This window comes from Salarias fasciatus, chromosome 14 (assembly GCF_902148845.1).
Source record: "Salarias fasciatus chromosome 14, fSalaFa1.1, whole genome shotgun sequence".
In the NCBI taxonomy this organism is placed as follows: domain Eukaryota; kingdom Metazoa; phylum Chordata; class Actinopteri; order Blenniiformes; family Blenniidae; genus Salarias; species Salarias fasciatus.
This window is the reverse complement of record NC_043758.1, coordinates 18275357-18303314: the sequence shown is the minus strand read 5'-3', so window position 1 is coordinate 18303314 and position 27958 is coordinate 18275357. Positions and strand designations below refer to the sequence as shown.

The 27958-nt window shown below is 41.4% G+C and overlaps 2 protein-coding genes across 4 annotated transcripts; one reads left to right on the top strand and one right to left on the bottom strand.

Annotated features, from left to right (window-relative positions):
- Nucleotides 1–225: 225 nt before the first annotated feature.
- Nucleotides 226–20002, bottom strand: LOC115400000 (beta-galactosidase-1-like protein 2). Of its 3 annotated transcripts, none has more exons than XM_030107651.1 (19): nucleotides 19594–20002; nucleotides 18324–18506; nucleotides 17759–17827; nucleotides 17189–17284; nucleotides 16014–16122; nucleotides 15605–15697; nucleotides 15323–15404; nucleotides 14678–14742; nucleotides 13979–14063; nucleotides 11654–11797; nucleotides 10887–10967; nucleotides 8121–8227; nucleotides 4578–4724; nucleotides 4197–4268; nucleotides 3767–3845; nucleotides 3542–3629; nucleotides 2083–2197; nucleotides 1654–1770; nucleotides 226–731 (listed from the first exon to the last, which is right to left on the bottom strand). In XM_030107651.1, the coding sequence occupies exons 1-19, from the start codon at nucleotides 19686–19688 to the stop codon at nucleotides 645–647; spliced, it is 1914 nt and encodes a 637-aa protein (XP_029963511.1). In that variant the 5' UTR covers nucleotides 19689–20002; the 3' UTR covers nucleotides 226–644. The 3 variants fall into 3 exon arrangements, with proteins under 3 accessions (XP_029963511.1, XP_029963512.1, XP_029963513.1); XM_030107652.1 differs by having other exon boundaries at nucleotides 18324–18503; XM_030107653.1 differs by lacking the exon at nucleotides 19594–20002 and adding an exon at nucleotides 19277–19301 and having other exon boundaries at nucleotides 18324–18503.
- A 2079-nt stretch (nucleotides 20003–22081) lies between these two features.
- Nucleotides 22082–27596, top strand: LOC115400004 (beta-galactosidase-1-like protein 2). Its single transcript, XM_030107657.1, has 19 exons — nucleotides 22082–22135; nucleotides 22389–22577; nucleotides 22710–22778; nucleotides 22864–22959; nucleotides 23027–23135; nucleotides 23211–23303; nucleotides 23402–23483; nucleotides 23568–23632; nucleotides 23815–23899; nucleotides 24041–24178; nucleotides 24257–24337; nucleotides 24446–24552; nucleotides 25078–25224; nucleotides 25346–25417; nucleotides 25772–25850; nucleotides 26592–26679; nucleotides 26921–27035; nucleotides 27256–27372; nucleotides 27480–27596. The coding sequence occupies exons 2-19, from the start codon at nucleotides 22414–22416 to the stop codon at nucleotides 27588–27590; spliced, it is 1818 nt and encodes a 605-aa protein (XP_029963517.1). The 5' UTR covers nucleotides 22082–22135; nucleotides 22389–22413; the 3' UTR covers nucleotides 27591–27596.
- The last annotated feature ends 362 nt before the right edge of the window (nucleotides 27597–27958 follow it).

Genomic DNA, 27958 nt, shown 5'->3' with positions numbered 1-27958 from the left:
GTGTGCGTTTACGGGGGAGAGGGAGGCACAGCTGACCTTCTTTTGAAGCTGGCCACTAAAACTCTCTGCGGGGCTTTGATCTGTTCGTGACGTGCTCTGCGACCCTCTGTAGGTCCCTCCTGTTCTCTGGACAGCGCCGGGCAGCACACAGTGAAGCGGTAGGTCAGCGGACGCTCTCGGACTGACCGGGATAGAAACAGATCAGCAGAGATGAGAGAAGGGAGCGTCCTTCATCATCCTGGAGATGTTCTTTTATTTTTCTCTGCAGAGGCTCACAGCATATCACCAGAAGGTACATTTGAAATGCAACCAGTTTTCACAAGCTCCCTTGGCCTTGGTTACTTACCCAGGCTTTATTTGCCCTTTTATACAGAGTAAAAATATAGCGTATGAATTTAGTCTTTTAAAGGAAGACATCATATCATAGAGGAAAAGTTTCCAGTGTGTCTCTATTTGAGCATCGTCAGAGCACAAAGGATTCAACAAGACGTTATATACATGGTCAGTAGTGGAAAAGCTGCAGAGGGGAGTTTAAATATCCTCGCTGACATGTGTCCCTGCTGAGTGCTGCAGGGCGGCGTCAGAGCCCGTGTCGTCCCGGACTCCTCTCCGATCGCTCTCCTGCACTCCCCCGCCTCTCGTTCTCACTGGACGTCCACAGACATGCCGTAGTCGGGGCTGCTGGCGAACTGGATCTTGCCATCTGTTTCCTGCTCTTCAAACACGATGACCTGTGACACGGCAAAAACACACCAGCTCAGCCGGGGTCGTGGAAGGATGCTGGGGAGTGGGCGGCGGAGCGCTGGCATCAATATATGCACTCACACACAGAGAGAGAAAGTGAGAAAAGGCAAGAGGAGGATACTCAGAAATATAATATATCTACCTCAGGGCCTGTGCAAGAAAGTTTTGAGGAGCTCTGGTAAATCGTAAGAGCAGTGCACTGATACTCTTGACCCCTGATATTATTTTTATGTCTTATTTTACTTATTTTTTGTGAAGGCCAAAGGTGTTAATACACAAAATGTTAAATATACACAGGGTATATACATTTAATAAAGAAAACCCTGAATCAGGGCGTACAGTCTGAAACTGTATAAATGGATAATCTTTGAATAATTTTTAAATACATTACACTTTAAGTCACTTGAAGTTAAAAACCTCCAAAGAATAGAAAAATAGATCAACTAAAGTTCCAAAGTGATGTTAATAAATTTAAAAGTAGTTTGTTTGCTTCAGTCCAGATTCCTGCTTTCGCCCTCAGTGAGTTGTTCTAATGCCTCGTGGCCCAAAACTTCATAAAGATGGACGTGATGGATTTATAAAAAGGGCACTAAAATCTTGAGGCATTAGATCATTTTAATTGAATGGCCATAGAAGGCTTTCAGTTCTAAAGATATTCTGTTATATTGACAGTTTTCCATTAATCTACATTACAGATTTGAACTTTTTCCACAACGGGTTTTCCAAATGATAAATAACATTTGAACCTTGACTCTTAAGTCAATCGTCCATGGTGACAAACATGCAGATCTACAGTCAGTCCTGTACCGGCAACTCTTTGTTTCTGTCTTTTACACACTATTATACTTCTAAAAAATTCCAGTCTCTGAAATGGTAACTCCTGATCACTGTTTGGATATCAAACAGTACCTGGTTGTCTCCCCGGTGAAGCCAGGGCCCGGGGACGTAGAGCGTCTGCTGAGGGCCGACGTTCCAATAGCGTCCCAGATTCCTGCCGTTGATGAACACGACGCCTTTGCTCCAGCCCTGCGAAAACGACCAGTCACGGTTCACAATACTTAGAAACTGAAAAGAGGAAAAACACATTCATGTCTAAAAATAATTTTATTAAATTTATCCAGTGATTTAAGTTTGCCTCAATAAAACTACACAGAGAGCTTTGCCTGAGAAGGCTGGTTCAGATGTTTACTAAAGGTGAATCATAATCCTGTTCTTCTTATTGATACAGGTACGGTTCCCAGTAACATCAAACATATACTCAGTTCAAATTAAATACACCCATGTTCCACTTCCAGCTTCACAGATGAGGCGGGCACACTGAGAGCTCGTCACACTCACAGGGAGCTTGATGAAGGTGTCCTTTGGAAAGCTGTTTACATACAATCTGCCCTGGAAAAACGCGGGGAAGGAGGGCCGCTCCCGCATCGACGCCCAGTGGCCCGACTTCTCCAGTCTGTGGAGGGAAAAATAAAATCTGTTATCTTGAGGAGAGTGTTGGTAAATCAGATCCAAACATCAGTTTTGACTTCCATGAGGGATTGTTTGGCCTGAACCAGCACATCGCGTCCTGCATGTATTATTTTTATTTTCAAGTTGAAGTTTGGACAGGGGTGACGGGAGAATTTTTCTGCATTGCTCAAACTATCGGGTACATTTTGCCTTCGAGTGAATTCAAAAGGTTGCCACGATGCGAGATTAATATTTCTTCCCCGAGCGTGAATCCATAGCGTTCGTTCAGACAAGGCTTCAGGGCTCGACATTTTCTGAAAGGTGCCAAGGTACAACTTCTTACTGATTGAGGACAGACCCACAAAATGGCAATAAAACACAGCTCGGTATAGATATTCCGCAGAGAAACTAATCTCAGTGGTGAAATTACCCAGATGTTTGATGTCTTTGGGTAAATGGATTGCACACCAAGTTTAGGGGAAATGTGAGAACATTTATGTTGACAGCAATATATCGGAGGATATTGAAATCTTGCAATATAGAAAGAAGTAACCGATGCCTGAAGTGAGCTAGATCATGTGAAAAAAGAAAGAAAGAAAAAAACACAATGGTTGATTGAAGCTCAAGGGAAACAGTGTGTTACAGAGCCTCCACTTGAAAGAATTTGTGATTACATTCTTTCATGAGAGTCTCGTCTTATTAGACTGTTTATTTGCGACATTGCTTCTTGTGTTTTTGGAGGGTCTGTTTACTTCTCTTTCGAGTGGTGTCCAATTGAAATAGATTATGCATTTGTGTGTGTTGTGAGTGTGTACCTCTGAAAAAATTACTTAAAAGTGGTAATACAAGTCAGATTTTTGTATTTACCTGCTAACTGCCACAAACACATGCCCCCATCAATCGTGGCCCCATTTAAAAATACAGGATTTATTACTCAGGTGCATTGCTACCACAACGTTTGATGTTTTGTCTTTTCCACGAGTGAATCACCAGATTATTTCTCATTTACTAACAAGATCCGGTAAGCTGCTGAACATGGTTTTTTTCATGCATTAATTGTAACATTCAGTCACTGCATGGTTGTTGAGGTGACTGTTACTGCACCGCCTGGGTATTTGACCCCCTTTGCAAATGCGGACGTATTACTGACTGACAACACTTGCAAAGCTTGTAATTTAAGATGTCTGACACTGAATTAGAAGGGTGTGCTTTGGTTCCTGAGTTTCGCCTTTTATGTTCCCATTGTACTTGTGTTAATCAGCCGCGGTGAATCAGAGGCAGGCGGCGGTAATGACAGGAGAAACACAAACACGGAGGGGAGGCTGGATAATAATTGTGAGACACAGACCTGTTTACAAAGCCCGGCTTCATATCCAGACTGTGAATAATGAAGTCTCGGAGGAGCCGCATGTTAAACTCAATATCTCCAACAAGACCTGAGAGGTGAGGCAAAAAGCTGCTTTCAGTTTCTCTCTGAACTTTAGCAGACAGGTTATGCAGTTTTCTTTTAGAGTCTAAAAAAGGAAGAGTCTTCAGTGAAACTCGTGACGAGTGCAACAGCGACAAGCTGTACCTTTGCGCTGACCGTCCAGGCTTTTCCCATAATTCACTCTTCCACAGTTCTCCACCAGTAAACTCAGCGTTTGCTTTCCCTTTAGGAAGGAAAGGCATAAGACATTAGAAACATTACTCAAAAAAAAAAACAAAAAAAAAAACAACAGTATTCTTGAACCACAAGGCAAGAAAACCCTTTCAGACGGTCTGTTTCTGGTCATTCATCAAAGCCAATACATATCTGCGAGGACGGAGTTCATGGTACAAATTTTTTTAAACAAACAGTCATTTGGAAAAAGCAGAAGACACCGTTGAATTAAAACGGGAATCCTCTTGCCACAAACATCAATCAGCCGCCCCTGAAGCGTTTGCTGGCTGTCTGTTGTTAAAAATGAACATCTCTGAGACGGCAGACTGGATCTAAAACCGCACACATGCTGGCGGGGTACCTTTCCTTCCGGGACGGCAAGTTGTCGTATGTGGTAGTCCAGAACACCGACGAACTGTTTCTCCACGAAAACCTGTGAAGAAAAGAGAAAAGCTTTGGAAGGCGGCATGGGAAAAGAAAGGTGTGGCCGTGGTCCATTTCGCAGCTATCTCTGGAGAAAACACTGAATTTTTGGACATTTACTGGGCGCCGTGTCCTCATAAACCCCGAGAACTGGCCACAGTGTCAGTTTGTTAACAGCACTTCACAAGTCCTCTAATCACTGCTGAGATTATTAACAGGTCCGCTGCAGCTTCCTGGGAGCAAATGTTCTCACAAATGCCAGTTTCAAAGTGTTGTTGTGGGAGCACTTGCGTCCACGTCTGTGTTTTCCGGTCCTCACCAGCGCTCTGTCTCTGACGTTGTTCTTTGAGTTGAGGATGCCTCCGCTTGAGACGACGGTCTGATAGAGCGTGTAGCCGTACGCCTGCCCGTTGTTGTTGTTGACGGGCAGATTCTCCATGTTCACCGGTATCTTTGACTTCAAGGGCTATAAAGAGGCAGAATATATTAATACTTGTGTGTTTAAAATGTACAATCTGCCCTATTTCTTCTAAGTTCTGTGTCCTGGATACAACTTTTTGATGACTGATTCGCCATGGTGAGGTTCATCCTGACTAATTTCACAAAGCAATGAGAAAAACTGAAAAAAAAAGGCTAAATTTGTAGTCTGGCAGTGTTTTAAATATTGTCCCTGGTAACATTGTGTAGGTTAAGAGCCCTTTGAAGACTTCAGTCCCAACTTTTAAAAACCATATTGGATTTTTTTTAATGCTGCTGCAACACTCTAGAGGTGATCTGAATTAGTCTTGATAAAGATCTATGATCAAACAACGGTAAAAAAAGATGATGGCTTGAGGCTGTCTGAAACTACTATTTTCTAGAGTTTTCCATTCATTATGCCACGCTGGCACCATCTGCCAGCTTGGGATAAACACCCAGTGAATGTACTAAAACACCAACAAAGGCAGGAGGTGTCAAAATATCCCAAAATATCCCAAAACACACAACGGAGTCTTAAAGATGCATTTGACAGATTGTGTGACGGATTATTGTCATGTTATTGTTGTATTTTTTTTTTCTTTTGTTAATTGTGAAGTGAAATTTGGATATTTTGACAGCCCTGATTGACACCATATGAGCAGTTTTGCTGTTCCTGTTCTTGATGGCACTAAATGTTCGTTCAACGTCTACAAATAAAGTCTCCACGTTTATAACAATAACAGTTTGGCATTTGGTTGATGACAAGCAAAATGAGCTAGCCTGGCTTCATTTACATGATTAAAAAAAAAAAAAAACCTCTGATGAAACTTTAGAGGGAAAACTGAGCAGATTGCAACCCGACACAATCTTTATAGAAGAGGATATTCTCTCCATTGCAGAAACATTTGTTCGTTTCATCTGATTGCACACTGATGAAAACACAATTTTAGCACCGTCTGCCGCATATTCTAATAGAAGTAAAAAAAAAAAAAAAAATCCTGCACACTGGACCTTCCAAAGTGCAGCTGAAAGTCACATTTTAGGGAATGTTTTGAAAACCGTTCCATAAAGTCCTCCGTATTTAATTAAAAAGCGCTATCCGGTCAAATGGAGTCTTGTGATTTTCCCATTTTCGGAACGGCTCGATCCACAGCGATGATTTATCAAACCTAATGATGCTTTCCCGTCGGCCGTTGGGAGCGACTCTTTTATTGAGCGGCGCTCTCTCGTGCACCCTTAGGAGGTGCATTATGCGCTTTTCACAGGGCAATAAACACTGGCTGCTATGACACAATTAACCGCATACCTCTGAACACAGATACAATATCAAAGTCCGACGGCCCACTTGGTCTCCGCTGCCGCTGCACAGGAAGCGTAAATGAGGGTGTGTGGCTGGTCAGGGCCAAAGTAATTGTCGTCTCCGAGGGAAGCAAATTATTGCAATGGGGAGTGAATAATTAATGTTGTAAGCAACTGCCAGACGCGTTGCATCTGGTTCGGAATATAAATGCCGCCGAAGAACGCCGTGCTCGGAGGGAAACGGCGGACACGCAAGCGAGAAGTCACGACGACCAACCCATCCAAACAAGTTGTTGAACCGAGTGTTTTTTTTTTTTTTCCTCCTGGCAAGGGGAGACTCTCCTGTTGCAGGCCGACTTTATTTCCACAACAATCTGCTTTACAGTCATAAAGCTGCACATAGTTGATTACTGCTGGTCCCTGCACAGGCCGCTGGGCCAGTTAGGGAGGAAACGTCTCGCTCACAAGTGCCTCGCCATTAAAAGCGCAATGTTACTCGTTCATTTCCCCACTCGGATGTTTCCTGTTGAACTACAGAGGCAAGCTGTGTCCAATCAGACCTTCAATTAGGACTTCTTTTTAATATTTTCTTTAAAAAAAAAAAAAAAAAAAGAAAACAATTCTAAATTCTGGGAGCATCAGCCCATGTTCTATTGTTCTATTAACCTTAACTCAGCACAGATGGTGAGGTGAGGAAGCTTTTTTTTTTTAAGCTGTCGTGAAGAATTAATAAGTAATCAAATTTTATTTTCAATCTGATAACAGCGTAGGCACAGCTAATTACTGCAATAGGTGACAGTCTACAGCAGGGGTGTCAAAGCCATATACAGCCCAACTTTATCTTGAGAGGCTCTGACAGGTAAAATAGTGCCATAACAACCTTCGAATGTTAACTTGACAGTTTTTCTTTGTTATTACACAGAGTATATTATGTGATGAAAACGCCTATGTTCTTATTCTGCTGATTTTACTGATACCTTCTGGTGTAAAATACAGTGAAATGTCCAAAAATCTTCTATCACAGCTGTTGCATTATGCATGTTTTCACTGAACTCACCCTGACAGCAAGGCTTTGAGAATGATACCGGATACCTGCGAGCGAATTATCTGTCACTGCAGCATCACCAGCATCTCAGTTTGCATCCCTATGTGTCCAATAACCTTGAAAAATTAGTTAACAAAAATCAATAGTTTCTATGAATTTTGAAAAAATTGCTTGGTGGTTTTGCAGACCAGTTTTGGCCCACGGGACTTATGTTTGACAACCCTGGCCAAGAGACTAACAAGTAGTTTACATTTTTTTCATCAAAATACAACTGTTAAACTCTGGGTTTGATTGAAAATCAACTGGATGAATGTAATACGTGACTGAGAGTTTAATTTATTCGTTGAAGTTTTATCGTCATGTGAGAGTTACTGCTGCAACAACACACACTAACCTGTCTTACGACGGTCTAAACCCAGCTCACGTTCCCTATTAGTGGGTGAACAATCCAACGCTTGGTGAATTCTGCTTCACAGTGATAGGAAGAGCCGACATCGAAGGATCAAAAAGCGACTTCAGTTGGAATTGATATATATTTTCAAGATATGCTTTTCCCGGTCTGCTGCCGGAGCGGCTCGGATCACTATGCAGGGGAAATATATATTTTATCCCTTACCTCCAGTGAAAGTGAAGACCATATTCAGCATGTGTTTTTCAAAACCAACCATTTAGATTTCTATTCTTTGGTGATGCACATCAAACAATACTTCTGTACTTTACCAAAGTCTGCCATCCTATTTGCAAACACCGATAGCAAACTAACATTGAACAGGCAGGCATGTGGGTCAGTCAATAAGATGATAAAACTCTGTAAAAGACGTTTTCGACTTGTGCATTAAGTATAAAACGTATAAATTCTTCTGACCTCAGGCTTGAAAAGCAAAAAAACATTCAGTACAAAAACACACCACTGCTTTGTTAAATTATACAGCGTGTTTCCCCCCCCGTTGTCTGTAAATAACCTTGTTTGGCAGTGCAGGTGAGCATTATTTCATGACGGCACGGTTTTATTATTTTTTTGCCTCCGATGGTGGAACCGCGCGTGCGGCTGAAGCGTACCTTGTCAGTGAATTGCAGAGCGTCCCACAGAGACAGCTGCTGCTGGATGACAACAGGCTGGTACGCTCGCCTCTCCCGGAGAGAGGGCAGATCAGGCAGGGGCTGAGCTGCACAAACAAAACACAGATTTGAGATTCAAAAATAGAAAAAAAGAAATGGAGTGTAACTTTCAGTTTGTTTTCAGCCTGTACGTATACATGAGACACTAGAGGATCGCTTAATATTGCATCAAAATGATTTATACACATAGATCAACTATCTAAGTAAGTACAGTAGACACTAATTATATGAAAGTAAATCTTAAAAAAAAAAAAAAAAAAAAGCAGGGCTAACTCCTATTTTATTTCTCTCTGATGCTAATGAATGATTCAGCATTTTCTAGCTAAGGGAAGGTGCAATGAGAGTCATTTCGGCGTCCGGTGGAAGCTGTCTGGAGCCATTTTCCCTCCACAGCACTGTCAAGCTTGTGCTTCGGTTTACAAAACACTCACTTGACAGCGATTAGCAGTGTTTGCCTGTGGCCTCAAACTGCTTTTAAAGGTGTTAAGGCACGCCGGAGCACCGGCGGTCCCTCTGGAGAAGCCTCGGCAGCATTTCTTTAACACCAAGCGGTAACAGCGAGATCACTTAAGGGAGGCTTTGTTGAGGATGATGGTCAACATCTTTCTCTTGCTGTCTGGAGCCTTTTAGAATCCACTGGCTTCTCGTGGATTAAATGTGAGCAAGAAAGATCCAGGGAACCTTTTACCCTTGGTTTTTATTTTGTTTGAAAACTTATTTGAAGATCTTATTTGTTCAAAGAATATTGTCAGTTGTTGAAACGATCAAATGATCTTTACAAATGAAGTAATGAATGTTCTGTCGATTTGGGACAGAACTGCTGCTCCTCCCTGATCCTCTGTGTGTCTCCCTCACCTGCTTCTTCCAATCATTCAATCATCCTACGGAGGTGCGTCTCCCCTCCTCCTGTGTGTATTTAAGCTCCTCTGTTTTCTCCCTTGTTGCCAGATGGTCGTGCTTTATGCTGTCATCCCACGACTCCGTGTGTTCTCCCTGGGTTATGCTCTGTCGTGCTTCGGACTTCGCCTTTGTCTCGCCCTCTGTGGAGCTTAATCAATGCTCTGAAATGCATCTTTGTGGTTCGAGTCTGCTTTTGAGTCCTCGCCCCTGTGACACTTCGTGGCAGACGAGAAACTGTCAAAGGACTTGTATGATCTAATGACTTGCAAATGTTAAACTTGCAACAGTATTATTTGAAAACTTTTCCTTCCGTTGATTTCAAAACACTGAAGAAGCACTTTCTTCTTCGCGTTTCAAAATTGATTTCGGTCTTAATTCATTCACAACAGAAATCCTTTTCATGTTCACCTATTTAGTTTGTGTTGCTGAATGTGTGAAATGGCTCTTTCTCTGATCTTTACTTCAAACCCACTTTTCCTGAAAATCTAAAATATCCGAACTGAACAAATAAGCCATTATTTGGGATACATTTAATATCTCAGCAATGCAACATGATGGTGCCTCCACCATGTTTTACAGATGATCGGTTGAATTTCCACAGCCTCCGTCCAATATCTGCTGCATTTACACATCAAGCTTATCTTTGGCATTTTGTGCCTTTTTCACAGAAGTATTAATAACTGTAATTTAACTTGTATCATAAAACCAAAACTGACTCCACAGCATTCACATGGGAGGACATTTTTAAAAATGTGGTTAGAAATGAGGGGCAATGGTGATTCTGAGCAGCCCTGCGCTACCAATGAATCATTTCACTCCAAAAATGCCTAAAGACAAACAGAACATTAATAGTGTTCTCGTTCATTGCTTGTACACAGATACTGAACTGAGAGAAAATGAACAAGTTGCTTTTTTTCTAATTTCATATATCGCATCCTTGGAAATTTCTGACAGCCGAGGAATAACAATGAAACCCCAAAGCACACGCCTCGCAAGTCTATTTTCAGAGATTTTAATAATGTTAGACGTGTGATGGATGAGCCTGAATTCATGCAAAACATATGCAAAAAAAAATAAGCCCAAGGGGCAAGTAGCAAACTGGCAACGTACATGACTTGGCAACCAAGCAATAATAAAATATCAAGCTGATCTAATTAAAGAATTGGGTCATGTGTTTGTGTTTGAGGATGTGGAGTAGAACACAAAGCATCTCTCAGACTCGGTCTCATATCCAGGCCACTGCTCATTGTTCAGCAGACTACAAAACACAAGGATGAATCACACAGAGGCAGCCTTTCAAACCTTCTCCAATTGATGCAGCGCTGGGCGAATGATTACTTTGTGGTGCTGGATTCAATCCAAAAGTGCCCCTTCCAAAGAAAGGAGTACAGGCCACGAAATCCGGGCGACTTCTGGCCCCGACTAAAGAACTTAGGTTTTGTGTAAATTACATTGGCAATAAGGAGTAACTGAAAATCTCCACACACACACACACACACACACACACACACACACACACACACACACACACACACACACACACACACACACACAAACATATACGTGAAGTCATCCTGCTTTTGCCACTTAAGTGGGAGCATTTTTAATTTCATTTCATTTCAAACATGAACAAAAATCAAATGAACAATTTACCCCAATCCACCAAAAGATATCAAACCAAAACGCACAGAGAATGAACAACAATCTGCTCGCATGTCCGAAAAGAAGTGGGAGCAGAGACCAGCAGAGGAAAAAGAAAGAGAGGAAAATGTGGGGCCCTTCTCGACGGCAACACACAACACTCACTGTGGTAACGGCTGAATAAATTCCTCAGAAGATGGTACTTGGAGGTGTAATCCCCAGCCTCGGATAATGGAGCATCGTAATCTGAAAGATAATGCGCTATCAGAACAGCGGGCTGGGGAAGCAGGGAGAGGCAGGGATGCCTCTCGCCGTGGCAGATGCTTTCACTGCGCTCCCCTATCAAACATCTCGAGACAGCAACGGGCCGAGACACATTCTGGTTTATCTTGACAGAAAATGGAGTCTTTTTTTTTGAGGCAAAAAGGGGGGGAAACGCATTAGGAGGCGTAAACACAGGTATGAAGACAGCTGAAGGTCAGAGGCGGGCCTTGCCTTTGGAGGGAGTCGTGCTCAGAATCCCCCCTTCTGAAGAACGAGGTCATTACAATGTTAAGCACCCTTGAGGAGGATATAAAACCCATTGTAACATCTTCAATTTAGATTTCTCACGCATTTTATGAGGTAATGATTGCATTTGTGTGCACTGCACATTCAAATTTCCAAGCACTTCCAGGAAGGGAGGCGCAGGTAAACGGGGATTGCAGCATCTCGGAGTGTGTTAAACATCCTAATCATGTTTCGATTTGCCTATCGAAGTCAGGATGGAACAAGACAGTGATCGTATTGGAGTATACAGGAAATAATACAGAATCACTGCTGCGTGTTGTGTTTAATAAAGTAAAAGAAATCAATTACCGCAAACTTGGATGGGACTATTATGGTAGTATTTTGGATTGTGAGAGATAACCAGATTGATTGATTCCTCTTACCGTAGCTTGTGATCATGGGTACAGGTGCTGGTAACCCGACGGCCAGCGCACCGCTCATGAAGCCAAAGTTGGTCCCTCCGTGGAACATGTAAAGGTTGATGGACATTTCCATGTCGAGGATTTTAGTGACCACGGGCAGCATGTCTGGCAAAAACAAGAGAAAACAAACTTAATTGAAAGTTTAATTGATCATGATTAATTATTTAACATGTAATAAAGCAGGTTTTTGTTTTTTTTCTTTTTCTTTTAAGTGCTACACGGGCTGGGAAATCTATTTGACTTCGGCCCTAACAAGCCAGAGCCGCTGTTTGAGTAATCCTATTGGCCTCAATTCCAATTCAATTGAAACACAGACGAACCTCAGCCACACATCCTATTACAGGCTACTATAATTCATTAGAGGCCACTGCTCCCACCCATAAAAATGGCCTGCCTCCATGCACCAATCAGCTACCTACATTTTGCGGTGAACGTAGCAAGGCGAGTAATTAGGTATTCAAATTGAACCTTAGCGGTGAAATTGGACCGGCTTTAATGATTTGAATCAAGGGCATGAGCCTCGGTGAATAACAATCGGGCGGGGTGAGTGACAGAGCCCGGACTGTGCCGGTTCTGTGGCGGTGGCACAAAGTGTGACCAAGCGGCGGGCGTGCAGCCGTCTGCAGAGCACTGAACTGTCAAGGACACCAATCCCCACTGAATATTCCACTGTTCATTTCATAGCTGTGACACTTTCTGGATGGTGAGGGTCTTTTTTTTTTCTTTTTTCTTTTTTTTTTCACCCCCTTCCCCACTGAGGAGAAAAACACATCAGAAAGCTAGACGGCTGCTCCTTTGATTTTAAGAACACTTCCTGTTAAGATGTGGACGGCTGCTTGGAATGACGAGCATAAAGGAGGCTCGGGGCTCCTGCACCGCGCGTCTGAAATAAGATGTTCCTAAGAGCAGTGCAGATGGTGATACCAGGGTGTGTGACAGCCATTAATCTTCACAATTGTGAAAAGGTGCCATCATTCATGTCAGGAGTGTACATTAGCCTTAAAATATTACCCCGGTGGCAGCAGCGTGTGGCCGGTGTTATACGGCACATATGTCAACTGTAAAGTACTGATGAGTTAGCCAATGGTTCTATCATACGAATGCTATATTGCTATTAAATCTTTGGACTCCCATGATAACAAGGGAAAATTTTCTGGGAATTGATTTACAGCTCACAGGGCGAGGTGCACGAAGCCAGAAAAGATATGTTAAATATCAACAGAAGACTGCTGGTAAACATGCAAATGCAAATATTTCTGTAGTGTTCACTGCTTCACATTTCCTAATGAGACAGTTTTATTTTTTTTTAATGGCCTGCCTTTGGATTAAATGAAATTGCATGATATATTTTAATATGTCATGCTAGTTAGTAGTTAATATTGCAGCAAACACCTGTCATGTGACTTGACCAGGGGAGGCGAACTGACGAGTGTGTGTGTGTGTGTGTGTGTGTGTGTTCTCGTATTTCTATCCTTGTTGGGGCCAAATGTCCCCACAAGGATAGCAAAACGTGAAACGACGTGCCTTGTGGGGACCTTTTTCCGGTCCTAAGGAGGAGAAACAGTGTTTTCTTGACCATGTTGTTGTTACTGAAAAAAGTAAAAGTGCAAAAACATTTCTTTAGGGTTAGGCTTTGTTGTGGTGTGGGTTAGGGTTAGGGTAAGGGTCAGGGTTAGGGGCTAGACATGAATGGGAGTCAATGGAAGGTCCCCACAAGGATAGAAATACGAGACTGTGTGTGTGTGTGTGTGTGTGTGTGTGTGTGTGTGTGTGTGTGTGTGTGTAGCGACGGCAGATGGAAAGTGAAAGGTGCAACAGCTCCACATCATGCACAGGAAGTGGTTTTTGGCTCACAACCTGCCATGCATGAAAACTATAAAACTCAATCCAACAAAGCCCAAGAACAAGAAAAGACTACATGTGAAGATTTAATAGTGGGTGCTGTGACCATCTTCAATGAATTTATCTCACACGACTCCCGTCAGAGCAGTGTTTTAGTCCCTACAGTCTTTCAGATATATTATTTTATTCTCAGCTAAACAGGTTTATCTTAAGTCTTTCTTGCCCAAAGGCATAGAGACTCTTACCCTGAAGACAGTCCGTTTTCCGTTCGGACTCTAGCTCGCAGCACAAAATCTGTCTGAAATTAAGCAGCAGTGAAGCAGTTTCATCTCATCACCATCTGAATACCTGACTCTGTCATATCAGCGATCCAGTATATCCCCTGAAAGAACACATCTTAAGAAAAGCTTACCAGAGAAAAAAACAAAATCGAACTCGGCTCACCTTCAGCAGTGAAAACATGGTGAAGGCCCCCCCAAAGGTCAAACCAGCCAGACCAAAATTCCATCACCATCTTAGGTTTCTGGGGCTACGAGAAGGAAAAACAGCTTTTATGCTTACGGCAGAGTCAACATTTTGACAGCAAAGCACACACACAAAGCATATGAAGTAACAAGTACTGTATATTCAAATGAGAAGCGTTTAACCAAAGACTTTACAAGTATAACATTGCATGAGCTCATTGAACATATTTATTACAACATCAGGCGACTCTTTGGTTAGTGATTAAAAATATGAACGAGGCAGTTCAGCATAAATTAATGGTCCGGAGTTTCTCCTGGGCATTGTTCAGCTCTGATCAGCAGCTTGGTTAAAATTGATTGCTGCCAAAGGAGCTTCAACCAGTTATTAAAACAACCGATTGGCTCAACTTTTTCCCACCATCACAATAAATGTTTGATGAATATGTTCAGTGAGTAGAAGAAATACTGTCATTCTTATCTGAGTACTATGTTAAGCACGTTGACTTTGTCTGTACTTAGCACATTTTAAGAACAATTAATGCAAAATGAAATGACATTTTAAAGGGGTTACATAATGTTTTTGCCATTATAAATACCTATTATACAAAAAGGTGCATAACATCTGTAAGTAATCGATTGAAATGTGAATGATATTGATGGAGACCCAGTTCAGACTCACTTGGATTTTGTCTAGATATGCAACATCCTCTGGGATCAGTTTTTGGAAGTTGATGGTTTCCAGTGCTTTCAACCAGGAAAGAAATGAAATATTATCTTTAAAAATTTGCAAAATTAATCATGAGCTGTGAACCAAATCCCCCTTTACTTGACTCAGATTTGAAAACAAATAATACCATGTTTCAAGCTCTAAATACAACAATGAAAATATAACACAATGCATATCAAGGTTAAGAAAGATGTACCGACAACAATGAATACAGAAATAAATCAATACACTTTATGAATTCTCACAGGAATCGTCATTATGGAAGACCATCACAGATCCCGCCATGTAACGATATAAACAATATCAATGCAGTGTCAGGAACAAATACAGAAATCAAATAGACAAACTGACGGTTGTAAAGCAATCGTTACACGTGTGAGCAGCATATCTGAACACGTGTGCACGAGATAAAATGAATTTCTCAGAGTGGTGGCTCCTCCGTGTCAGAAATAGGGCTGTGAAATGTAGCTGCGTGACACTGAAATGCCCTTGCTGCCATAACAGCATAAAACACTCGCCACCAACACAGCGCATAATGTGCATGTGCATCTGTGTGTGCGCGTGTGTGTGAAGCCTTGTTTGTCAGCCTGACAATACCTCCTTTCACTCCTCCGAGCTTCAGTCCTTCCTTGTTGTCGGAGGTCAGCAGCAGCTCTGTGATGCCCCTCGACAACAACGCCTGGCAGAAAGAGAGACGATAAAGCCAACTAAACAAAACCGGTTCTTTGTGGAAACATATTTATATATATATATATATTTAAAAAAAAAAGGAAAGTAAATGATTAAAGGACAACAGAGAGAAAAGCACAAGCAAGCATGGTCTCCGTTATGAGCTCCCAATTAATTCTATTCCAAAATTGCTACAACTGTGGTTCTTACCTCTTTGATGAAAGGCATGTAGGCTTCATCTTTAGCGTAGGAGCCGTACTCGTTCTCCACTTGTACAGCTATAATTGGGCCACCCTTGGAGTACTGTGCATTAATTAGCCAAGAAATAGAGGACACATATTAGGGCTTGGCAGGAAACTCTTGACCATCGCCAATAATAATAATAAAAAGATACTGCGAGATGGTGCAAAAGCTGAAACACTTTAAGAAGAAGTTAAACATTTTATTGTCAACGATGCTAAGGTATTTCACCAGGGGTTGTCGAAGCTTTGGATATTGTGTCTCTCCTTCTTGCACCCAAACGAAGCAGAGATCTTTGGTTGAAAACCAGACTTATCGCTGCCATTAAACTATCATTTTTCAGGTCTCTGAATAAGGAAAAAAAAAAAAAAAAGACTACCTGATGTGGTACGACTCTTTTGATGAGCTGATCAAAGAAGGAGTTGACTGCGTCAGTGAATCCCGAGTATGTCGTCCTCAGTCTCATCTTCTCATCCCGAAGCAGCCAGCTGAAAACAGATCGCAGCAAACATCTCAAACAGATTCCTCCAAGCACGACGCTGTGCACTCTCTTCAGGTTCGTATCGCACCAAACTAAGCGTGACTGGCAAAATATGGAGCGAAAGAAATCAGGCATCCCTGTGAGTCCCCAGAAATGTTAGTTTGATGATTATCACTAAAGTGCTGCCTCCACCTGACACACTCCAAGGTCGAGATTCCTCCAAAAACACCCTCTCCTTCTCTTCACCTGCCCGCAGATCACCAGAATATCTGTCTTAACCTATACTGATTAACAGTGGTGAATGGCCTTGTCTTTTAAGTGAGATTTACTTGTGACAGGTTTCATAATCGTGCTCTTTAACATGTTACTGAATCTCTGGTCTCTGAAGCAAGAATGAGCAAACAAGATATTTATTGTCTTCAACTCTTCTTCCATTTGTCTGTCGTACCTGTTTTATCACTATTGGGGGTCATAGAGAGAACGCCAGTCCCAAGTGGCTGTAAGGACAGAAATACACCCTGCACAGGTCCACTCAGTCCATCGCAGGACCACAGACACACACTCTGGGTTCAATCTGACCCATGGAATGACTTTGCAAGAATAAAAAAGACATCAACCGCTGTTTTTCAGCAGTAGTACCTAATTTATACACAGGGGATGGCAATGTTTGAGTGGTCATTAATCGACACTGAGGCCCAAACTGGATCTGAGAGAATACTGATGAAAAAAATGATATTTGTTAGTTTTATTGCTAGAAAAAGAGCACTGTTGTACTGTGTGGAAATCCACGTAGGCCGGAGCGCCATAACACAGCAGGTGAAACTGGCCAAACACTTGAATAATTCACATAACTTACTCATGAATTATTGCTTAGATTAGTCTAATGGATTTATCCTGCAGCAAAGACAGAGAAGAACTAACAGATTACCTAAACTGAACAAAATCCATTTCCAATCCAATTTAAAGGATTACTTTTCGCCCTGCTGCTGAACAATGTAAGTCCAGCTGTAAGGCATATGCAAAACATCTAAAAAATAAAATTGGACACTTCACTGTGGCTCTGTGGTTCTTACCTGGGGAGGCCCCCTAAATCCCACTCAGCGCAGATGTACGGCCCTGGACGCAGAATCACCCAGAGGCCCAAACTGGCTGCAAGATGAAGGTAAGCTCTGCAAAAAGAGATGCTGTGTGTTAAAACATTATGCCAGTAAGATTAATTCATACCGATTACTACAGATAACATAACGAATAGACAGTGGATCATTCTCCATTCTAAATGAAGACCGCGTTAATTAGAAATGATGCTTCAGTTCAGAAACATACTGAACATCAATTCATTTTTCAGGTCATGCTCTGGACCCTGTGGGATGACATCTGTCCCAAACATTACTTTGACACCACAATGCCTTTGAAGGATCAATGCAACCATAATCAATATTTAATCAACTGTCATTGACAGACCTCAGCCATCTCTTCAAAAACGTTTTTCTAAAAAAAAAGGCAGATATGAACCTTTCAGCAAAGTCAAATAGTCCCATGAGTAAAGCTGAGCTCTCCTGCAATGCTGCAGTGCCATCTGCAGGACTGCACCAGGTCTGCAATAATGGATCAATAAAAAAAAGGATTCTCTCTGTAAATCTTACTCCAAATCCAGCTGATCCTCGAAGTTGAACATCCCTCTTTCAGGCTCATGCAAGTTCCACGGCACATATCTGAAACGAAACGTTTTGAGTGTTTATTTTTGTTTTTTTAACAATAATCAATGTGGAGGCTTTCTTTGTATATTTTCTAAGTGAAACATTAATAAACTGTCAATTGGCTTTTCAAGAAAAAAAAAAAAACTTAACTTCATCCCTGATCTGTGCAGCCTCCAGTTAAGCTTCCTGCTACCATACTGCATTACCCTGACATGTATTGATCAGCTATAACATAACCAGAAACAAAAACAACTGAAAACAATTGAAAATGAAAGGATATGAGGGACTCTGAAAAGGATGTAATGGATGATAGCTGCAGAAACGTAACATTTATTAATGACAACCCCCTCCAACTTTCTACATTTCAAAGATGTTGCTGTAAACACCTCCATGTCAAATACTACAGTAAACCAGCAGAGGTCCATTGGAATTCATGCACAGTCAACTACACAACAGTGTTATGGCTCATCAGTGTATATTCGACTAACTGTGAGGTGAAGTGTGACCCTACGTTGTCAGAGTATTCAGGCCACAGGCCTTCAGCTTCAGCAGCCGGTCCTCCCAGTAAGCTCTGGGGACACGGAAGTAATGGATGGAGCCCCCCAGGAGGCGGAGGGGTTTCCTCTCAAGAGTGAATTGAGATGTGTCGGCCCTCAGACCCTCCACACGATTCATTTTGACTTGACGGTGTCTCCTGAAGGGGAAAGACAGGATGTGATTAAAGGACGACTGGGCGGGCTCCTGCAGCTGGATTGAGAACCAGCTGAGAATGTGGAGGCAAAAGCAGGAAAATCTGGTTCAGGATGAAAGAGATTGAAAATAAGATCCATGCACAATCGAAAATAAAAAGTAACACCACTGGATTAACCCTTCATAAAGCACTGATTAAAATACTTCAATTTGAAGATTTAAACTTAAGATTTTTAAGGGTCAAATTTACCTGAGACTATTTAAAATGAAAATAATTGAAGATTAAATTATGTGGGAGAAGTGTAACACTAACAATTTGCACATATATCTTTATTAGTAGGTTGAAAATGGATATATTTCTCAAGAGTTCATGAAACCCTTGCTGATACAGCAGTAAGAATTACTGTCTGACAAAGTAATATGCCTTAAACAACACAGGTTTTATGAGAACTGTAATATCATACAACTACACAATGTTTCATTGTTCCATAGAAACAAATCAGACTTTCAAACTGAAAACACTGATGGGATGATCGTGGGCACTAACTGAGAGGAGATTTTCCAAAGGCAAAGAAGCAGATCAGATCACACTAGTGATTGTGTTTTATTAGTAGAAGTGACATGCTTTGTTTTTGTTGAAACATTACAGTAAATATAGAAGGAAATCTGATTACATTCCCCACAAATCAATAATTAAACAGGACGGCAGCTTGATAACCCAGTCTCCCTCTGATCAGGGGAGGAGATCTCAGGTTTGCCAGGCTGAGATCTCACCTCGGACCGCGCAGACGTGTCAGTTACAGATCAGCAGGTCAAAGTTCAGGAATAACTTGGTGGGTCTCTCTTGCAAACAAGCAGATAATACACACACACACACACACACACACACACACACACACACACACACACACACACACACACACACACACACACACACACACACACAGCGATGTGACGAAGCGAAATCCATTCAAGCGAGGTGCAGGAGGGGCTTAACCGTGACACAGTATTGACATTTCGAGCGAGAAGTGACTTTCAGCCCACCTCTTCTACATTTATTAACTGTGCGTGCACGTGCGCGCGTTTCTCACCTGTTCAGCTGATAAGCAAGGATCGTCGCGGCAGCAATGCAGAGCAGAACGACATGTCGCTGCTTCAAGGGAACTCCAAAAAACGAGCATGCCATTGACAATAACAGCGCCTCTTCCAGACCAGTCAGTGCTGCAGCTCCCTGCTCTCAGGCGTGAAGTCAGAACATGGATCTCGGTGGTTTGATTCACCCCTGAAAGCATCTGATCCAGCCCGGCCGACAGGCTGGACGAGTCTGCAGGAGCTGTCCTAATAAAACCTCCCAGACAGCCGCAGTCAACACCGCTCCCAGGACACAGCCGCGCTCATATTGTGGACGGCAATTTCCGGAAGCGATTGAAAGAGTCGAGGTTCAGGAGAGGTTACTTCCTTACCTTGAACGCTAAAGTTTATCAGTTTGTCAGAAGAAGCCTTTAAACTCGGTACTACGACTGCCCCTTAAAGGGACCGTCTCTAAAATACACCACTAGAACAAAGCGAAGAACACCAAGTGCAAAAAACAAAGCAAGGAAGCAACCAACAAGCAAATAAACACCTAGTTGCATGATATAATACACCCTTTCCTGTATATGGTGAACACCATGGCCCTCATTGTACAGAATGTACAGATCAATATTTATCAAATTGGACATGAGCGTAGGCCTACCAGACGATCAAATCTCAGGACCGGTCTGACATCAAGCGCAAAAGTTAGAGTCCCTGTGGATTTGCGGTGAAGCGCAGCAAAACCTGGCTGAGTCTGAAAATAATGATTAGTCAAACTTCAAACATGTCATTAAGCACAAGCAGCCAGGAGAGATCAAAAAGCAAAAGAAGCAGGAGCGTTGATTCAACAGTGCACGTACACGTGCACACGCGTCACTGTGGAGCACTGCTTCAGGCAATATTTAGGTCTGTGCAGTTTTACACAGTATTGCTTTGGCCAGTTGAGTGTCTTCTGATGTGCCGGCACCTCGAGAGGACCCGACGCCCAGTCAGCCGTGACCAGCAGAGCTCAGACACCATCACACTGACACGGGTGTATCAATCTTTAAAACAATTCCGTAGTAAAAACAAAGAAATAAATCACATATTAAGGTTGAACACTTCTTTGACTCACTGTCATATACACACAGCCACATGCAGCCAAAGACAGCAGAGGGTTGTCTTCCCTTGGTTGTCTGGAAGTATTCAGAGTTGGTTTAATGAGGAAGACTTACAAAAGCCATGCAATATATAGCAGCTGCCAAAAACATTTACAAAGACCATCCAAAACAATGGATCTAATTTAAATACAAAAAATAAAGCTATCAATGATAGTAATTTATGGGCCAAGCAAATCAGCAGTTGCCATGCAACACAGAAAAGGTAGTAAATGAATATCAACTATTTGCAGTTCATATTTATCCTAATGCTGTTCATAAATCCAGACGTGCAATCCAAACGTGCACAGCTTGGATTGCAAAGTGACATTAACCCAGGCCTCAGTTGCATTGTTGTGGTGAGCTTGAATCTGACAGGCAATCCTCGGGGTCTGGCAAAATGTGGCTTATGATTAATAAGGATAAAAAGTCAAAAACGGTTGGTGCACTTTGTGCAGTCACCATCCAGGAGGCTATACTCACACTAACCACACTGAAATGAAACCTCATCAAGAGCCAGAAGTCCCTCTCACTTTATATGAGAGTGAGGCAACAGGCTCCAGGTGAATACCTGCTAATGGAAAGGTACAAGATGGGACTTCCCTGAGCAAGAAAATCTGGATGACAGCCTTACTTAAGCTAATCATCATATGACAGTTAAAAACACTGACAGAGTTTTTTAAACCAAAGTGAAAAAAATAAATGAATAAATAAAAGGCAATTGTACATGAAAGTAGTGAAAAAATAAAAAAAATTGTATTTCTGAACTTCAGTTCATCCTCTTCTAGGTTAACATGTTTGTCTTTTTTTCTGTATTCTGACAGCATCAACGGAGAAGCGCAGCTGGAGGCTCCGAGGCGGCCTTGTTGTTGCTTGTTATTGTGTGAATGCTGAAAACTGAGACTTAAATTGTTCAACTGCATAAATCCACAGCTCCATCTCATTTCTATTGCCACTAATCCCCATAAAAATGGACAAAACACCATGGGTCACTGTCACATCCTAATTGGAGGCATCAAATTTCAAGGAGGTGAAAAGTAAAGTTTAGTTTTCAACGCGTCATCGTTTTTAATGTCAGAGTAATACAGTATCCAAAACAACCAGGGAAGGACAGTATCATCAAAATGTTAAAGAAGATAATGATTTTCTTTGATAACATTGATTATTTACAACCGAGCATAAAATTTTTACTGGGTTACCAGTCCTGACATGTATTGAGGATCATGAGCCCAAAGAGAAGCTGCATACATGTATGCATATTGTGTGTGTGTGTGTGTGTGTGTGTGTGTGTGTGTGTGTGTGTGTGTAAGAGAGAGAGAGAGAGAAAGAGAGACTATTATATTTTTGTTCTGAAACAACAATAGTTTCCCTTGTCCGCGGTGTTTGAGGCCTCCCAGCACCAACCACTCTTCAAACACTCTCTGGTAAGCTTCGCTTCAAGCCACAGCTTTGACCATGTTATTTGTGTAATTGGAATTTTTGAGATTTCAGACATTCATGCTATGCTTTGGTAAGGTTATTTTTTCTATTACTCTGTTTTTATTACTCTGTTAAAAGTTTTAGTGGGATTTTGTTGTTGTTGTTGTTGTTTTCTCTCAACTTTGTATTTCATAATTCATCAGATATGACCTCCAACACAGGATGAATGTTTTAGTCACATATTGTCTTTATTTTTCACCAGGGGACATCACCTTGAAGAGAATGAGCCGTTTGGAGGGTCTGAAGGCCAACTCTTCTCAGTTCACTCTGGAGGGAGAGCCTTTCCGGATCCTTGGAGGCTCCATTCATTACTTCCGCGTGCCCAGAGCCTACTGGAAGGACCGACTGCTGAAGATGAAGGCCTGTGGTCTCAACACACTCACAACGTAGGCTCCCAGTGCACGTTGCAGTTTTATTTTTGTGAAGGCCAAATAGGAACCGAAAAAAAAACCAACATTTTTTGCAATATACTTTATCTGAAATAATATAATTTATAAGACTTGAAAAACTTCCTTTAGATATGTGCCGTGGAACCTTCATGAACCTGAGCGAGGAATCTTCTACTTTCAGGATCAGCTGGACGTCAAGTAAATAGTTGCTTTCATTTTTTGATTGAAATCGGAGTATTATAAAACACGGCATGAATAGAAAAGGTCCTATTTCCGCTTCCAGGGCCTTTGTGACTTTGGCAGCAGAGCTGGGTCTGTGGGTGATCCTGCGGCCGGGACCTTACATCTGCGCTGAATGGGACTTGGGTGGTTTGCCAAGGTACTGCAATCTGCAGATGTAACTGAGATGAAAAGGCAGTTTTCACTCATTTTGTTTTCACTTTCAGCTGGTTGCTTAGAGACAAAAACATGCGGCTGAGAACAACCTATCCTGGGTTCACAGATGCTGTCAGTTTGTATTTAGACAAGCTTATCTCAGTTATGAGACCACTGTTGGTAAGTGTTAATTGCTGTCACATTTTACACCAAATCGACCTGTCAGTGTCAGTAAGAGGTTTTTTTGTTCCTCAGTCTGAAGAAGGAGGCCCGATCATTGCAGTCCAAGTAGAGAATGAGTATGGATCGTATGCAATGGATGATCAATACATGCCATTTATTAAGAACGTGAGTTCTTGATCGCCTGTCCTTTAACTCTAAAATGTTTACGTTTCAATATAGTGATTTTTAGCCATTACAGTTTTTTTCCCCTTCACCTCTCTTAGTGTCTCCAGTCAAGAGGCATTAATGAGCTCCTGCTGACTTCAGACAACTGGGAAGGCTTGAGATATGAAGGAATGGAGGATGGTAATCGAATCCCTTGAGCTAAAAATACATTTGACCTGAAAATACTGTATTATGCATGTGAATGTGTGATCTTGTTCATTTCAGTTCTTAAAACAATAAACCTTCAGAGACTTTCGTTTGGCGCGATCCAGCAGTTAGCTGACATGCAAGTAGGTCATTTGATTTCCAGTAACATTTTAACATGTATACTAATTTTATGCACTAAAAATAAGTTTTTAATACCGGCGGTAAATATTTCTTCAAATATGATGAGAAATGAATAGTTTGGGAAGTTTATGCCTTCGGCAAGATATTCTTACACAATGTACAATTAATTTTTTGCTTTGTGCAGCCTGGGAAACCCTTAATGGTGATGGAGTACTGGTCCGGATGGTTCGACGTCTGGGGAGAACATCATCATGTGTTTCATGCTGATGGTAGGAAACACTTTTTTCACAGTTTATTTCACTGCTTCATGTCACTCACCCCAGAATCTTTACTTACTCTCAATCTTACCATTAAAGAGTAATTACTACATTTCATGTCACAGCATGTCACTGTGATTACATGTGTGTCAGACATGCTGGCCGTGGTGTCTGAGATCTTGGAGAGGGGCGTTTCCATCAATCTCTACATGTTTCATGGAGGAACCAGCTTTGGCTTCATGAATGGAGCGATGGACTTTGGCACCTACAAACCTCAGGTCACCAGTTACGGTAGGAACCCTAAGAGACATTTCTGATATCTGACACACATGGCACAAATCTTTCCTCTTCTTTTTTTTTTTTTTTCAGATTACGATGCTCCGCTATCTGAAGCTGGAGACTGCACCACAAAATATCAACTCTTAAGGAATTTATTCAGCCAGTATCACGGTGGGATTCTCTCAAGCACATTTTATTATTAATTTGCTGTTTTCATCATTCAGGTAAAAGGATTCAAATCTAACCAGACAAAACTTTTTCTACTCATTTGTATTCCAGCTGAGCCTCTTCCTGAAGTGCCCTCTCCTCAGGAGAGGAAGGCTTATGGCCCTGTTCTCATCCAGCACCACCTATCACTGTGGGACAGCCTGCACTTCACAGAAAAGGTAAGCGGCAGATGTTAAGCACCTGTGTGATGTGACAGCTGATTATGTAATCGACAAAACAGAAAATGTTCTATCCAAGCAAAGCTCGACGATATCATCATACAAAAATAGAGTCCTTCTGGAAGGAAGGCAGACATTGAGTGTGACTCACACAAGGACAGCTCTGTTATCAGCTTGTGTGTCTACTTGTGCAGTGACACAGCAGCATGCTGCTCATGCTTCAGACAGATGTCTCACACCTGGTGGTCCAGGTTTGGAAATGCATCAAGATGTCAACACCTGAGTGTCTTTTTTTTTAAGAAGAAGAAACTGTCAGATGTGGTTTGGTGGAATCTTGTAGTGCAAGAGTGTTGCCATGTCATTATAAATCTACATCTGGTACTGTTTCATGTTGTGAGAATATTATTTCTATATCAAACCTTTGCTTATGTATTGTATTTTTTGTTCCACACAGCTGCAGTATTACTTTCTTAGGATTTTTTCCTGTTAAATTCTTACATCTAACATGCTTCAGTATTCATACAGCCACACAGATCAGAAAGGCCGGTGAACATGGAAAATCTTCCTGTCAACAGTAACAATGGTCAGTCGTTTGGCTACACATTGTATGAAACCACAATCACCAGCGGGGGAGCCTTGAACTCCAGGAACAACATCAGAGACAGAGCCCTGGTGAGGACCCACACACCCACATGAACCAGGCTCACACACTTGGAGCATGCGTAATGCAGGCTCTCAGCGTATTCCCAGATGTTGTGTTCATCATAGAGTCATACCATCTGTTGCTCTGTAGGTTTTTGTGGACAGATGCTGCGTTGGTACTTTGGATTACAAGACTCACGAGCTGGTGCTCCCTGATGGCAAGGTGTGTCGATCGTATATTATTTTGAGTGTGTTTGCATAAAGCATGTGTGTAATCCTTTGAACAGAAACATTTTCCAATTGTACTGAGAAGACAAATAAATGTCGAGACCCTAGCTTATTAGGGTCTTGTGTCTAATTTGTGTCAAAACCTTTTTTTCTGTGACAAGCATAGTTTTTTTAGTGTTAATTTTCATTTGATCTGATCATTGTTATAAACTAGTTGTCTTACAGTCTGGGAAATGACAGCTTAACTGTAGAGATAACATTTAGAAGAACACTCCCACAATACATAGTACATAGTACATAGTATAGCCACACACAATTCTGAGTAATAATTGTAGTTTGTGCTTCACAGGGCAAGAGGACATTAAGCCTACTTGTGGAGAACTGTGGAAGAGTGAATTTTGGGAAAGCTCTGGATGAACAGCGGAAAGGTAAACGTCCCTAACAGATGATTGACACACACTGTGCTGTGCTTATTGACGTTTTGCTTTTACACAAGTCTTGTGCAAAGGACCTGAGATTTGAGGTGAGCCATTTGTTTGACCTCAGTTAAGTCAAAGGAGATATTCCAGTTGTAAATAATATTACATTATTAATAATTCCTCTCGACCAGACCTGTGCATTTTGCAGGCCACATGTGTCTCTTTTTGTAATCCCTGACAAACCCATTAGGGATTAGATTAGATGAGGTTGGAGATTGTATCGAGGCAAACCAGAAATATAAGAATATGTTACATAAGTACATTTTATCTGTATGTATAATGCACCAACAGATCACATATACATAAATGTATACATAAATCTTGCATGATACTTGAAATACGTAGGTAATATATACAGTACATATATAATATGTAATTGTGTAGGAGTGAGAAAAGAAGAATGTGTGAGGTGTATTACTGTGTTTGTGTGGTAACACGGAGCAGTGCTGGTTTTAAAATCTGACAGCAGGATCATTACCTCTCAAAACACATCAAGAAAAACAAAAAACTTTACTGATGCAGAGAAGTAACTGGAGCTTATATAAATCATGTCACGTTCAGCTTTTAAGAGATGCATGTTTACTGAGCAGAACTCGGCAAAGCTCATGGCTCAGTCCTCCACAATACTCTGATTTTTCCATGAGAAATGTATCGGGGTCTTAACAGTGCTTGTTCGGCCATGTGTTCCAGGTATTATTGGAGACATAGTGCTGAATCACGCCCCTCTGAGAGGATTTACAATCTTCTGTTTGGACATGAAACCAAACTTCATAAAAAGGTTTGTGTCGAGATTTGAGTTTCCATCATGTAAAACTGTAGCAACATTGTAAAAAAGGATGTCTGGTCTTGGAGATTTGGGAAAAACTTTTCTAGTTAAATGGCAAATTCTGCTAATAGATGAATACACATTTGATATAAATGTTCATGTGCTCATAGACCTTGTACTTTTTTATGTGTAAAAACAATAAAGAAAACAAAAATGTCAATATCGTTTGAAGTAAATTCTCATTTTGTTTCAGATTAATAAATTCTGGCCCGTGGAAAACTGACATTCAGTCAAAGTGTTTGCCGGGATTTTTTCAGACCAGACTCACTGTGGATGATCCTCCCAGAGACACCTTCATCAAGCTTCCAGTGAGATGAGCTTGCTTGGCAAAATTATGCAGTAGATCGATAGACATTGTTGACCCAGTGCATAAAATTGCTCATAGTGGTAGTAGTAATCGTAGTAGAAGACACAAAATGTTTTACTTCAAATCCTTATTTGAAAATGTAATCCAGCAAGCAGTTAATCCTATATTTTTAACTAGAGGCTGACTGGGTTGTCTATCATGCACTGATCATTCATTCACAGGGTTGGGGCAAAGGAGTTGTCTTTGTCAATGGGCAGAATCTTGGACGTCACTGGTTCGTTGGTCCTCAGCATTTCTTGTATCTTCCAGCACCTTGGCTCAAAAGTGGAGAGAATCAGGTGTGTGTGTATTGTATCAAATATGTCACGCTACAATCCCTTGAATTGTACAATACTTAGTTTGTACCGGTATGATGACTGCATTCTTATCTTCTCTTCTTTTTCAGATTGTTGTTTTTGAGGAACAAAAAGCAAATGACAAAATACTGTTTGATGAAAACCCGGATCATGGAAAGACTATTGATGTTTACAAACTTCCCTTTTGCACACTGCTGTGAAGAACATTGGAATGAATGTGCATATTAGGTGGCAGTTATATGATGAAACAACTGAAGCCATTAATGTGCTATCCATACAATTGATTAATGCTCTATTTTTTTTCACCGCCATTTGCAAGGCACAAGTCAAAGAAAGTCTGGGGGGTTTGCATTGTTTTCCCCCTTGAGCTTTATATGAGCTCTTACCTGAATTAACAAGACAGTTTTTGCAGTTTTATATCTTATGAGCATTAATGTGATAATTGTTAAGTGTCAATGAAATGCTTTTATCATTATTGTTGTTCTCAACAATAGTGTTGTTGTCAAGAACTCCTGACCTAAGACTGAGTCAAGACCAAGATCAGAGCATCCCGAGACCAAGACAGGAT